We start from the raw sequence: 12,359 nt of genomic DNA, 5'->3' as shown, positions 1-12,359 counted from the left end.
ATGGCGCTTTCGGTTACCCAGGTTTACCTGCTTGCAACTGGTGTCGAACAAGAGGTTGCCCGCATTCACCAAAGAGGGGGATCGCTGCCGACCAACACTTTTTGTGAGCGGTGGTCTGGCCAAATGGTGATGGAAAACTGCCAACTCAGATTGGCCCAACGCAGTGAGACTGCGACGAGAGGTATCTGCAAACCCCCGTCCAAAACGGCCACCATCGACATATGCCCCTCGAACTCTGATCAATCGCCCTGTGTGCTCAATGATACATATGACGCCCCAATCACGCGTAGGCCACCGTGGAGGATGTTTCGGGAAGTTGGTTGCCCATTATTTATATGATCCCTGGCCTAGAATTTGGCTGCGTTTGGTTGGCGTAGACCAACATGAAAATTGAACCAGTTCAAACAGTGTGGTTCATCGCTGCTTTAGGCCTAACGGTGGTCATAATGGCGAGAGGTGCGAACAAAAGTCACAACTTGTCCCCTACTCAAGTGCATCAGTTAATCATCGGTCATGGAACCAATGCTTGTTCAAGCGCGGGGAATAAACTGTACAAGACCTTGCGTGACATTGCCTGCGACGAGCCTGCTTCCTGCAAGTGTAGGGGCAGTCGGGCGGGAGTGGCGGGCGGAGTTCCGGACGCCGATATGGGCCGCCGGCCGGCACTTCAACACCCTCTAGGGGCGGAGCGGTGCAGAAGGGAGGGGAGAAGGGGGAGGGGGGCCGCCCATGAGCACAAGGACCATCCTGAGGACGGGAAGTGGGACGAGTATGGATGTGCCGGGAATGGCTGATGACGAAGGACGCGGTGTCGGTGGTACATATTAGTCCTCCATGTCCTTGGATGCCATGCAGGGCTGCGAGTGCGGGTTTGTGTGATAAAATTGAATGCTGAGTTCCGTCAATGTGGTGGGTTGGCACACTTTTCCGAAGCATGAGAGGCCGTTTGCGGGCGACGACGGTATTGCCGATTTGGACTCGGCCATGTGTCTCAGACAGCTGTTGTCAACTAGTAGCGCAGTCTGTGACTTGGACACACCAAAACCCACTCGGCACAATGCGAGCGAGCTCGAGTCAATGCTGGAACAGCGAATACGGGGACAAAAATTGAACAAGTGAATAACATGGGGAGGCAGCTTCACCATCATCAGCGGCGCGCGCGGAGCTGCCCGTTCAGGGGGGATGGATGGGGATGGGTGGGTGGCTCCAACGGCGTCGATGCCGGGACCCGGTTTTCCAAGAATAAACACGAGGGCCGGCCGACGGCCTCAGCCTCCCTCGCCTCACATCATCCACAGCAGTCATCAGCCACAGCCACTGCGGACCCCCCCCGGAAATGCCCATGCCAGCCCTCCAGGCCAGGCCAGGTCTTTCAACCCAACAACAGGCACGGCGTGGCCGCTGTGGGAAGCGCTACTGGCCGGGCTTCGAGTTGCCAGCCAGAAGATGCCTGACTGAGCTGGCAGGCCCATTGTCTCGGTGTCTCACTGCCGGCCCGTGGTGAGCACAGAGGGTGAGCACACGCCTGCAGCGCATACTGGACTGAGCTGGGCCGGCCGGACGCATGCGGGAATCGGTCGCCGCGGCAGACGGGACTGGACGGGAGAGATCGGTCGACAAAGTGCCGCTGCAGCTGAAAATTCACCGCCGATTCCAGGTACGAGCCCGCCTGGGGAAGCCGCTCACACGGGCCATTGCGACCCCTGAAGCGGCTCGAATGCCAGTGGGGCCCCTTGGGCAGTAGCTTCGGTGCCTGCCAACCTGCTTGGCTGCCCCCCCTGGCGAGCCTCTATGGCTGTGAGAGGCGAGGCGAGGTGAGGCGCTGTGGGTGCTGCCGGCCCTGCTAGGGTGCCCCGTTCCATTTGTCGCCCGTGCTGGTTGTAGCGTGGGCGTCCTTCGTCGTCCCGCGCCCCTGGAAACGACGCCAGGACCCGATGCGGTGGGTTCCATCCATCCAATCCATCCAGCCCATCCCATCAATCGACAAAGCGGTGGTGAGGTCAGCCCTTCCAGCTGTTTCGCCGTATTGATTGCGGCTGTCTTGCGCCTCTTCCTCCTCCTCCTCCCCTCCAGCTCCTCTCCCAACTTCAGCTTCAGCTCCCATCGCCATTCGTCTCTCGTTCATCCCCATCTTCCATCACCGCCAGCAAGCTCGTCACCGACACCAGCTTCGCCGTCTAGCAACAGCGACCGTCTGCAAATCGCAGCTCTCAATTGCCACCTCCACGAACCCCCCTCCACTCCTCCACTGCAATCATCGCCATCGCCATCACCACCACCACGACGCAATTCCGACCGCCTCCATCCAATGCCTAGCCTCATTATCCCCGGCGCCTCGTCCTTTTCCGCCATGGCCGCCGACGAGGGCCTCTTCCCCTCGTACCTCGTCTCCCCCGACGTCTCGGCTGCGCTGCCCGAGGGTTACAAGCTGCGGCCCCTGCGCCGCTCCGACTACGACACGGGCTTCCTCGACTGCCTGCGCGTCCTGACCACGGTCGGCGACATCGCCAAGGACGAGTTTGAGGCCCAATACGAGCGCATGGTCAAGCAGGAGGGCTACTACATCATCGTCATCGAGGACGATGCCGGCGCCGTCGTCGCCACGGGTGCCCTGATAGTTGAGCGCAAGTTGTGCGTACCCCTTTGTGACCCCCGTCATTTGTTTCTCCCGCCGTATGCTCGAAGAGCTACTGGCTTCCTCAAACGATTACCGTGCTGACCCCTTGGCTTGTAGCATCCACAACCTGGGCGCCGTCGGTCACATCGAAGACATTGCCGTGTCCAAGAGCCAGCAGGGCAAGAAGCTCGGGCTGCGCCTCATCCAGGCCCTCGACTTCGTCGCCGAGCGCATCGGCTGCTACAAGAGCATCCTCGACTGCAGCGATGCCAACGAGGGCTTCTACATCAAGTGCGGCTTCCGCAGGGCCGGCCTGCAGATGGCGCACTACTACGAGGGCAGCAAAAGTAAGCCTCAATAGCGCTCCTGCGACGCACCGTTTGTGTACGCCTGTCTGTCTGCGTTTGGCGGGAGATGGTATTACAGAGGAGGCCTAATTGGAAAGGGGAGAACATTTTTGGGCCGTCATCGGCGGACGGCCGCGTGTGTTTCAGAGCATCGTCGGGCTGCGGCGGGTTGAGCGATGCTGCAGTGCGGCTTTTATTGCGTTTTTTGTTTTTGCCTTGCCTTGTCTGCGCGGCCTCGGTGTCGGTCTTCCTTTTTCGGGTGTCCACGTTTTTTTGACAAACGGCGCAGGGAGCAAAATCTAGAGAGACGGAAATGCCCGCTTGGAGGGTTCTGGGTTTCCGGCGCGGACGGCGTGGCCGACCGGGCAATATAACAGGTTTCCACGTTTCCCATGTCTCGATGGCGCGTTCCGTGACGGCTGAGCGAGCGATACCATGCGATGCGATGCGATGCGATGTGTTGGCGCGCGAGATTACAGCTGAATGCAACATGACGGCAGACGGAACGAGCCGCCATGGCCGCAAGAGACGTCGGCGACGGCGAGTGCGTCGCCAGTGGCGTGCGTCGGATGCATGTGCAACATGAAGGGAAAGTGAAGTCAAGGCAGAGAGGAGCCAGGGACCCCGACGTTGCAGACGGGCCGCTTATGCACGCCTTCAGCCCGCGCCAGGACCCCCATTGGCCATCGGCCGATGCATGTGCCTGCACGACCGAAGAGCTGCAACGCCAGCATGACCGCGGGGGGCGTGTGCCGTCCGTCTGGCTTCCCCGGATTCTCGCCCTCCCGCCGCACCCGCGCCGTCGCGGAGAGTTGGGCATCTCGTGGGCCCGGGTTCCGGAGGCACGTCACGGTGGCGAGCAGCTTCAGTGCCACTAACAGGTCCAGGCCTGGCAGGCCAGTGAACCTAGATAGCCTACCTGCTGTCCCACGGCCCGGCCGGCCATGTCGGCTGTCGTCTGGGCCCATGCAGCTCCCAAGTACCACCCATGGGCGCGATCTCGTGGTTGTGTGTGTGGGCGCGGGTGGTGGTGGTGGTGGTGGTGGTGGTATCGATGGAAAAGCGAGAGTGGGCGTACGTGCATACATACAGTCGCAGCAGCAGGAGGAGCATGTGGTGGTGGTGGTCGTGTGTGCTGTAATAGGTATTAGTCGACGTCGACGCGCGCAGCATGTGATTCCGTACGGGGGCTCCGTCAGACTCGGGGGGGTCCCTCCCACATCCTGAGGTGGGCTGACGGGGGGAGGGGGAGGGGGGGAATGCCGACGACTATGGTGCGAAACTTATATGGGAGGGGGGATGGTCACCTCGTGCGGTCTGGACGATTTCCCTCTTTGTCTGCTTTGGCTGATGTTACCTGTTTTGCGGTTGTTGTAGCCTCTGACGCTTTTTTGTTGCTGATACCCCACGAGCGCGAACGAACGAACGAAGCCTCGGCCTAAGTTTGGCGCCTCGCACCTCGCTAGACTATTATCTCACGCGACCGCATCGGTTTAGCTAGCCCTTCAGGGGCGCAAAGCACGAACAGCATGCTCGAGGAGTTGCACTCGGTGATTGCGCGGGTGCGCATCGCGGCCTTGCAAGCAGAGTATGTTGTTCCCCCCGAGGCTCACAAGTTACTTACACATCGGGACCCTCATCTTCACACAACCTTGCATTCCCCCTCCATCTCCCCCGGTCTCTAAAACACATGTCATGATACATTGCAACTACACAATACGCAGACTCCAGGCGTTACAGTACAGTAAACTGACGGCCACGTGCCACCTGTCGCAGCGCCCTCGCGCGGGTCCCCTCGTCGTCGAGCCGCGGCGTCGTCCGCAGCCAGCGCAGCAAGGTCACGGCCGTCATGGGCCCGGACGGGTGCAAGCTCGCCAAGAGGAGGGTCGTCAGGGCGCGGGCGGGGAGTTTCTGAGGGAGCGGAAGAGGGAAATGAGCGTTTTGCACGGGTGATTGAGGTGACGGAGCGATGCATGAACGGCGATGGCGAACGTTGGGAACGGATGGGAAGGGATGGCATTGGAGTCGATATTTGGTCTATTTTTGGTCTGCTATACCAAGGCTTGCATTGCTGCTTTCTGAACTCCCAACGTATTGGCTCGGCTGCCTGCTCGCGCGTGCTCGTCCCGTCCCGCCTGTGTGGTTCACATTACCCCCAAGACTGCCAGCGGCGGCCTCACCTCCCCATCCAGCCGCCGTCCACGACCAGCGTGTGCCCGCTCACGTACCCGCTCGCCCTGCTGGCGAGGTACACGGCCGTGCCCTTGAAGTCGTCGGGGCTGCCCCACCGCGCGGCGGGGATGCGCGCGCTGATGCTGGCCAGGCGCTCCGGGTCGTTGAGCAGCGCCGTGTTCATCTCCGTCTCGATGTAGCCCGGCGCGATGGCGTTGACGGTGACGCCGCGCGACGTCCACTCGTTGGCAAACGACTTGGTCAGCTGCCCGACGGCGCCCTTGGAGGCCGCGTACGCGGGCACCGTCAGCCCGCCCTGGAAGGTCAGCAGCGACGCGAAGTTGATGATGCTGCCGCGCCGGCCCGTCGCGGGGGAGGGGTCGAGCGAGAGCATGTGCGCGCCGAGGTCGCGACAGAGGGTGAAGACGGCGTTGAGGTTGACTTGCATGACCTGTGTGTGCGCGCGTCACGCGTGTCAGTAACGGTGCGCCCTTACTTCTCACCCGGAGCCAATCCTTGCTTCGCGGACAAAGGCAGGCAGGCACGGAGGCAGGTAGAGTACAGACTGCAAGGGGGTCGACTCACCTCGTCAAAGTCAGAGTCCGGAAACACCTCGCACTTGTGCCGCCGCTGGATGCCCGCGCACGTCACCAGGATGCGCACCTGGTGCCCGTCGGCGAGGATCTTGGGCGTCAGCGCCGCGACCTGCTCGCGCGAGCCCATGTCGGCCGTGTAGATGGAGGCCTTGCGCCCGAGCCGCTCGACGGCCTCCTTGGTGGCCGTGTTGGACGTGTCTCTCTGGTTTCACACACACTGTCAGTGCCGCAGCCCAAGTCTGAGGTCATCCTCCCTTGGACGAAGCAACACGTACCTGGACGAGGATGAGGTCCGCGCCGGCCTCGGCGAGCCCCACGGCCACGGCCTGGCCGATGCCGCGCGTGCAGCCGGTGACGACGGCCGTGTGGCCCTCGAGGGAGAAGAGAGACGACGCCATTGGGGATTCTTTTGTTGCTGCAGCGGTCCTCCGAGTCGGGGATTGGTCGAGGGGGCTTCCAATGCGCAACAGCTGCGTTGGGAGGAGGGGAGACGTAAATAAAACCGTCGACACAGCGAGGGGCATTTGCCGATGACAGTAGAGCGACGCGGGGCGAGAGCATTGGGCCGGCTATCGAGTGTCGACCGCGCCGCCGCCACTTGCCGAATCCGGCAACCCCACACGGCGTTCTCTCCGCGTTGCCCCCGGGGCTGAACTGGCTTACCCTGCACCGCTCCGGGACGACATGTTACAATTCAGGTGCTTAGGCCTTTGATACGAGAGTCCCCTTTGCGAAAGGATAGGACGGGTGCCAGACGGAGTAGTCTTTTGCCTGGCACTCGCGGTCATCTCTCGTATCTACTCTAGCCTAGCACGTCTTTTGCCCCGCAAGAGATACTCCTGATGTAGAACGTCAGAACGGGAGTAGTAAAAGTTGTAATTTAGGCATAAACGTACAGTTATCTCCCGTGCTCGGACAGGTTCGGGATACACGGTGACAGAACAGTTTACGGACAAGGAAAGTCAGGAGCCGTTGGATATCTAGCGAGGTGGTACAAGAGCGCGGTTGGAAAACGGTTTCCATTCCCCTTGCGGTGTCAGATTTCACCGAATGCTGGGTGCTTCCTCCCTGCCCCTGGATATCAATATAAGAGACCAGCCCATAAAGTCCATCACACATCCCTTGCGCCCGGAAAATGCGCTGCCAAACTCTGGAAAGTTACAAGGTAACACGGGGTCGGGCCGATCGCTATACCGGCCTCGTCACCAGACCCGATATCCAGATCGCCCGCGCCGTGTTACCTGCCACGCGCCTTGCTTGCATTTTTTGAACGTAATCATCATCATCATCATCGTCATAGCCATGCAACGATACAACCTTGGCAGAGGGGTAAAGGAAAAAAAAAGGAGCGCTGCCCTGCCACTTGGGCCGCCGCCCGAGTACTCCATCCATGTTGGCTTTTCTTGTCGACTGTCCTTGCACGGGAAAACGTGCATCGCTTCGTGTCCATATGCAGATCGACGTTTCACTTTAGTTACTGCCGGGTGCCCTGTGAAGCATGCCCTCCGCGAGGGTGGCGGCAGGGTGCACGGCGCTCATCTCGGATAGCAGAAGCCGCGCGTGCGCCACCGCCGGCATGTTGACGTGGGATGGCTGGGCCAGTCGCCGGTCGTGCCGGTCGCCCCTCGGCCTAGGGTGATGGTGCGTGTCCACGTCCATCGCATCGTCACCAGGCTCCTTCTTAATCGCGTCCTCCGGCGACTTGGCCGTCTTGCCCACGGCCCCCGCGCGGGGGTCAACGCCATGAGGCATGGGCACGGCCCCAAGCACGCCGTGTCCGGCCTCTTCGACAGCGAGGCTCAGCAGTCCCGCCGCGCACACAAAGTATGGCACCAGCGGAGACACCCGGTGCAGACCGAAGACGCCGGCGTACGACTGCGCGAGCCCGAGGATCGACTGCGCCGTCTGCAAGCAAATTTCGCGCGGATGCGCGTTGAGTCCCTCGAGGGGCATGCTCACATAGGGCCTACAAATGGAGAGCAGGCAGAACTGATAGTACATGCTGTGCAGACGATTAGCCAAGGACGTGGACTACGTTGGACTGCACCGCCGTGCCGACGCGAATGGCCCCATGTGCAAGATATGGGCACGTGGGTACCGCAGCTTCACGGATCCTGAGAGGGTCCCTTACTGGATGAATAGCACAAACGGCGAGTTGCTCCCGTCCGTTTTGAGCATCGCGAAGAAGCTCTCGTACCAGTCAAGACACCGGTGGTATACAAGCACCACCTCGTCGCCCGCGGCTGTTTGAGGCGACGCGAGAAGCTTATACACCCATTCGGTGAGCTGGAAGATCTTAGCCGGGATGAGCTGCAGGCTGCTGAGCTGAGACCGGTGCTCGCCCGCCAGTGTACCTATGTCGTCGCCGTCAGCCCACCATGCTCGGTGGTTCATGCGATCCTGCTCGGACTCGTGCCACTGACGTGATTCGCCCGAGAGAACGGGTGGCTCGTGGGCCCCGTAGGCGCAGGGCGGCTGATCAAGAGCGACACCATCGTCCTGCATCATCGTGGTGTGCATTCCAGAAGGCTGGGCTGTTAAGAGTTTGAGTATCCTATGCGGAACCAAGAGGTCCCCCGCAGTCAGCACCGCAAATGCAGTACAAGGCAGAAGGGGGCAAGCAGTGCGATATCATACCGGACGAGCGAGATGGCCCCGCAGTACGTCGTCGCGCGTACTAGAGCGTACTGACTGTCTGGCTTGTCTGTGGGGAGCGGTTCGCGGAGGCACAATTCCGTGATCGCGCTCGCGAACGCCTCGGCAAGCTCCCTCGCCTCGGCCTCGCGACCGCAGCTGACTTGATACAGGGCCAGCATGCCCAGGGCTTGGATGTCCGGGAGGCTGCCTGGCTGCCCTCGGCTGCTCACTAGGGCCTCAGCCTCGTCGAACAATGCCTGACTGTCGGACCAGCCGGAGGTGGGGGACCCGCCGTCGGCGTTGACGAGGTGATCCTGCTGCTCCTGCTGGTGCTGTTGTGAACGGGGGCGCCGGTGCTCGTCCACGTGCGCGATCCGTGTTGAAAGGGCGAGGAGTGAGTTGACAAGTGCCGGAGAGCAGTAACGCCCGTCCCCGCTCGCGAAGCTCTGCAGAAAGGGGTCCTTGCAGAGGAGGCAGAATGGCAGGTAGTCCCACGTCAGGAGCGAGTCGAGGTGCTCCTTGATCTTGGCCAAGGGCCACCCGGTGCGTGTCCAGTTGACGGAGGCGGGTGGCAGCTTTTCGTCCCCGGATACAGACGGCAGCGAGGGGATAGAACCGGCACCGGAGCCGGGGGTTGTGAGCCAGTTGGTCTCGGACTGGGGGTCAGCCGACGGATGGCGGTCGCTGGTCCTTCCAGAACACTCGTCGCTGTCGGCGACCGACGACGTAGCCGGCAGCGCGCTGCGACAATGCGGACACGTCGTCGGCCGGGTCTCGGTGCTGGAGGCACCAGCGGAAGAGGTGGGCTGTGAGTTGCGACGGAGCGACGAGGCGACAACGGCGGCCGGTACGGCGCCGGGCATACCCACGAGCCTCAGGTGGCCGGGCAGGTCGTTGTAGATGGACTGGCGCGAGACGGCGCCGTCCATGAGGCCCTGTGCCACCATGTGGTACGTGTCGGCGTCGTCCATGGAGGAGAGGGCATCAAGCAGCGCATCGCTGCGCTCGTTGGTGCGCCGCAACCGCTCAATCTCGGCGCGCAGGTCGTCCTTGGACTCCCGCCGGGAGTGGTCGAAGACGCACTCCAGGCCGGCCTCCTTGCACCTTTCGCAGGGATCCTCGCCATCGCACTAAGGTGGTCGGAAGTGGTCAGCATGTGCAGCAGTCATGGCTACAACAGTGGACGCGTGGGGCACGGCCATCCTGATGGTGCGAACGGCGAAAGGGCGGCCCGGAGAAGACTCCGACGGGGTGTCGCAGAGACTGGGGCACGAAAGAATGCGTCGCCGCCAGAGGGAGAAGACCGGGGCCACATCCCAGGCATAGACACTCACTCACCTTGGCCCGTTTCCTCCTGCAGCGCTGGCAGGCCATTCGAACCTGGTGTCGTCGGGGCATGTTGCTTTTGCTTTTGCCTTACTCCCTCCTCGGGAACGGGTCAACTGCGCAATGGAAAGCGTCGGAGTTTCACGTCCATGCGGTGGAGGAGCGGTCGGGTGAAGAGGGTAATTGTTTGCTGTGTTTTGACGTGACGCGATATGAGGCGAGTGGGAGTGAGGTCACGGGCTTCCGTTTGCCTCGTCGACATGACACGGACGCAGCACACTCTGCCACCAAAAGGCAAAGGCCCGGTTGACTAGAAATACCTTGCGCCAACAGAACTCGCCGAGGGGCGAGTGAATGCTCAGTGCGACGTACAGTGATTGGTTCGACCTCGTGCGTTTGAACTCGTGGTGGTCCCTGGTTCCCTCCAAGGAAGCCCGGTGCCGGTTTCTGGCTGAACTCTGGGGCCAGCAAGAGGGTCGACTGCTGGTACTGCAAAGTCCCGGTACCGCGGGGCGTTGCAAGGTCGCCTTTGGTGGGCAGGCATGCATATGTCTGAGTGACAATGCGGCAGAGAGACATGGGCTTCTGTGATCAAGATGCCGGCGCGAGGTGGGACCCAAGGGACCCAACGTGCTCTCTCCTTTTCTTTTCCGCGGAGAGCAGCACGCACAAAGGAATTCAAGAAAACCTGCTTCTGGTGGATGCCCATTTGCTTGCCATTCAAGGGGACCCGCGGAGTGCAGTCAGTTCCAGTCTCTTCGCTCAGGTGGGAAAGGTGTGCAGCAGCCCCAGCCGGTGTTGCCCTGCGCGTGGCCGGGGACGTGAGCCCGGGTCTGCTTATTCGCCCCCATGGCTGGCACATGCGGAAGTTGCAAATTGCACCAGCTGCATCGGTGCTCGAGAAAAAAAAAATCTCCTCGAGCACGCAAGGTTGCCGATGCCATGCCGCGTCTTGTGAGCCCTGGCCGGATCAGCGACATTACTGCAAAGAGTTTAGATAGGAGGTGACCCCGCACCCAGTCGGCGTTCACAGCCAGACACCGTCCCGACGCGCCTCCCACCACAAGCTGTGGCGACATGCCCTCGATGTCGTCGTTGTGACGTGTTGGGGCGCCCTGCCTGTGCCGCACCGCGCCCCGCTGGATGACCACCCGTGGCAACGGCGTCGGCCGTGACAGCGACTCGTACGTCATGGCGCATGAACGGAGCGATGGCCCGCCCTGGCTGCCAAGTACGAGTACACTGGTTGTCGGTGCGACAAGGCCGTGTCGAGCGTGTCTTGCGCCTCTGCCGGGGCTGCAGGGGCGGGCACGCGGACAGACGCAACTACACATCGTCGGACGACTTGCCGTTGTGGCGACGGCAGATCGAGGCCCAGGATCTCGTCTTCTCTCAGCTTCACGGCCTTTGTAGCGTATGTAAACCCGTCCGCCTGAGGCTCTGGAGGAGGGGCCCGTGGCAAGGGATGTTTGCACTGTCCGGGATTTTTTTGATAGCATCATCAGCGTTGCGAATTGGCTTTGCATTGACAGGTCGAGTCCACCGCGTACCAGTCCGCGCCATACAAGCACAAGGGGTCCGTGTCACGACCGCCATGTCTCGCCGCCACGAATACTTCTATAACGACCCTTACGACCATCACGACCCTCATGATGCCCTCGGCTATGAACGCCGCCGCCCGTCATCGCGGTCGCGGCACAGGGGCGACAGGTTTTCCCGTGCTCTCGAGCAAGGCTACGTCCACGAGGCCCGAGATATCGCCAAATCCGTGCTCCTGGAGCGTCGCCCCGAGCGCGGCACCCACCGAGAACATTACGGCCGTCGAGGTAGAAACAGTACAGCCCGCGGCGAGGAGAGGCGCTTCACGTACAACCAGGACCCGGAAGCGCGGCCGCGAAGATCAAGGTCGGTGGACGTGCGCGAGGGGCTCGACGACTATCACCATCGCGAGCATTTACACCACCCTGAACTTCGTCGCCGATACTCCAGCACCGGGAGGCCCGGCGGGAATCCTTTTGCCGAGGCGGCAACGGCCGCGGCAGCGGCGGGCTTGTTTGAGGCGGTTCGGGCGCGGCACAACCCGAACCGGTCAACGCGCGCCGTCACGGCCGCCGTGGGTGCGGCAGCGGTGGATGCGCTCGTTAGCAAGGGGGAAGATCGCAAGCAAGGGAGGCACATCGTTGAGAGCGCCATTGGTGGCTTGGCCATCGACCGCATCGCGAATGGCTCCTCCAAAAGGGTTTCAGGTTAGCAGGCCGCAGCCGCAGGGCAGGCTCGATGGGCAGGCTAGCCGCAATTACGACATCGCCTTCGACACACATCCTTCGGAGGCGCTCCGGGGCACCGGACTGGCTGGATCGAGTGCAAGATGGTGAGGAGCTAGATGACAATCGGGAACCAAGGCTCCACCAAGGGTGACCTCGCCCTGGTATCATTGATTGTCACGCGGAGCCGCAGCTGAAACTCGCGGCGCCTTCTCCTTGGTTTGGGTCGGATGTGGCATTGTGGGTGTAGACGTCTGCCCAGCGTAGCGAGCCGGAGATATGGAGGCTGTTGTTTGTCCACGCAGATCGCCGCGGCGGCCCTGCTGCCCGAGGACGAGTCGCACTGTGCGTGGCAGGATGGGCTCGCGTCAGCTACGAGGACAAACTGGTTTGCCTAAAA

The 12,359-nt window shown here is 61.7% G+C and overlaps 5 protein-coding genes across 5 annotated transcripts; 3 read left to right on the top strand and 2 right to left on the bottom strand.

Annotated features, from left to right (window-relative positions):
* Positions 1-2,308: 2,308 nt before the first annotated feature.
* Positions 2,309-2,978, top strand: PLICBS_006356 (glucosamine-phosphate N-acetyltransferase-like protein; the record flags this gene model as incomplete). The annotated part of the gene is made up of 2 exons (XM_018328563.2): positions 2,309-2,631; positions 2,735-2,978. The coding sequence occupies 2 exons, from the start codon at positions 2,309-2,311 to the stop codon at positions 2,976-2,978; spliced, it is 567 nt and encodes a 188-aa protein (XP_018172870.1).
* Positions 2,979-4,493: 1,515 nt separating this feature from the next.
* On the top strand, positions 4,494-4,879 carry PLICBS_006355 (uncharacterized protein; the record flags this gene model as incomplete). Its single annotated transcript, XM_065600927.1, has 2 exons — positions 4,494-4,552; positions 4,741-4,879. The coding sequence occupies 2 exons, from the start codon at positions 4,494-4,496 to the stop codon at positions 4,877-4,879; spliced, it is 198 nt and encodes a 65-aa protein (XP_065456999.1).
* A 261-nt stretch (positions 4,880-5,140) lies between these two features.
* PLICBS_006354 (uncharacterized protein) lies at positions 5,141-6,130 on the bottom strand (the record flags this gene model as incomplete). The annotated part of the gene is made up of 3 exons (XM_018328564.1): positions 5,141-5,587; positions 5,722-5,934; positions 6,008-6,130. The coding sequence occupies 3 exons, from the start codon at positions 6,128-6,130 to the stop codon at positions 5,141-5,143; spliced, it is 783 nt and encodes a 260-aa protein (XP_018172871.1).
* A 1,072-nt stretch (positions 6,131-7,202) lies between these two features.
* On the bottom strand, positions 7,203-9,571 carry PLICBS_006353 (uncharacterized protein; the record flags this gene model as incomplete). Its single annotated transcript, XM_018320136.2, has 4 exons — positions 7,203-7,734; positions 7,864-8,286; positions 8,370-9,499; positions 9,566-9,571. 4 exons carry the CDS (start codon positions 9,569-9,571, stop codon positions 7,203-7,205), a joined length of 2,091 nt encoding a protein of 696 aa, XP_018182610.2.
* Positions 9,572-11,289: 1,718 nt separating this feature from the next.
* PLICBS_006352 (uncharacterized protein) lies at positions 11,290-11,946 on the top strand (the record flags this gene model as incomplete). Its single annotated transcript, XM_018320134.2, has 1 exon — positions 11,290-11,946. The coding sequence occupies one exon, from the start codon at positions 11,290-11,292 to the stop codon at positions 11,944-11,946; it is 657 nt and encodes a 218-aa protein (XP_018182608.2).
* Positions 11,947-12,359: the final 413 nt, after the last annotated feature.

Source organism: Purpureocillium lilacinum (assembly GCF_023168085.1).
Source record: "Purpureocillium lilacinum CBS 284.36 DNA, scaffold_4, whole genome shotgun sequence".
Taxonomy (NCBI): Eukaryota; Fungi; Ascomycota; class Sordariomycetes; order Hypocreales; family Ophiocordycipitaceae; genus Purpureocillium; species Purpureocillium lilacinum.
The sequence above is the reverse complement of the archived record's forward strand: the minus strand, read 5'-3'. Positions and strand labels throughout refer to the sequence as shown.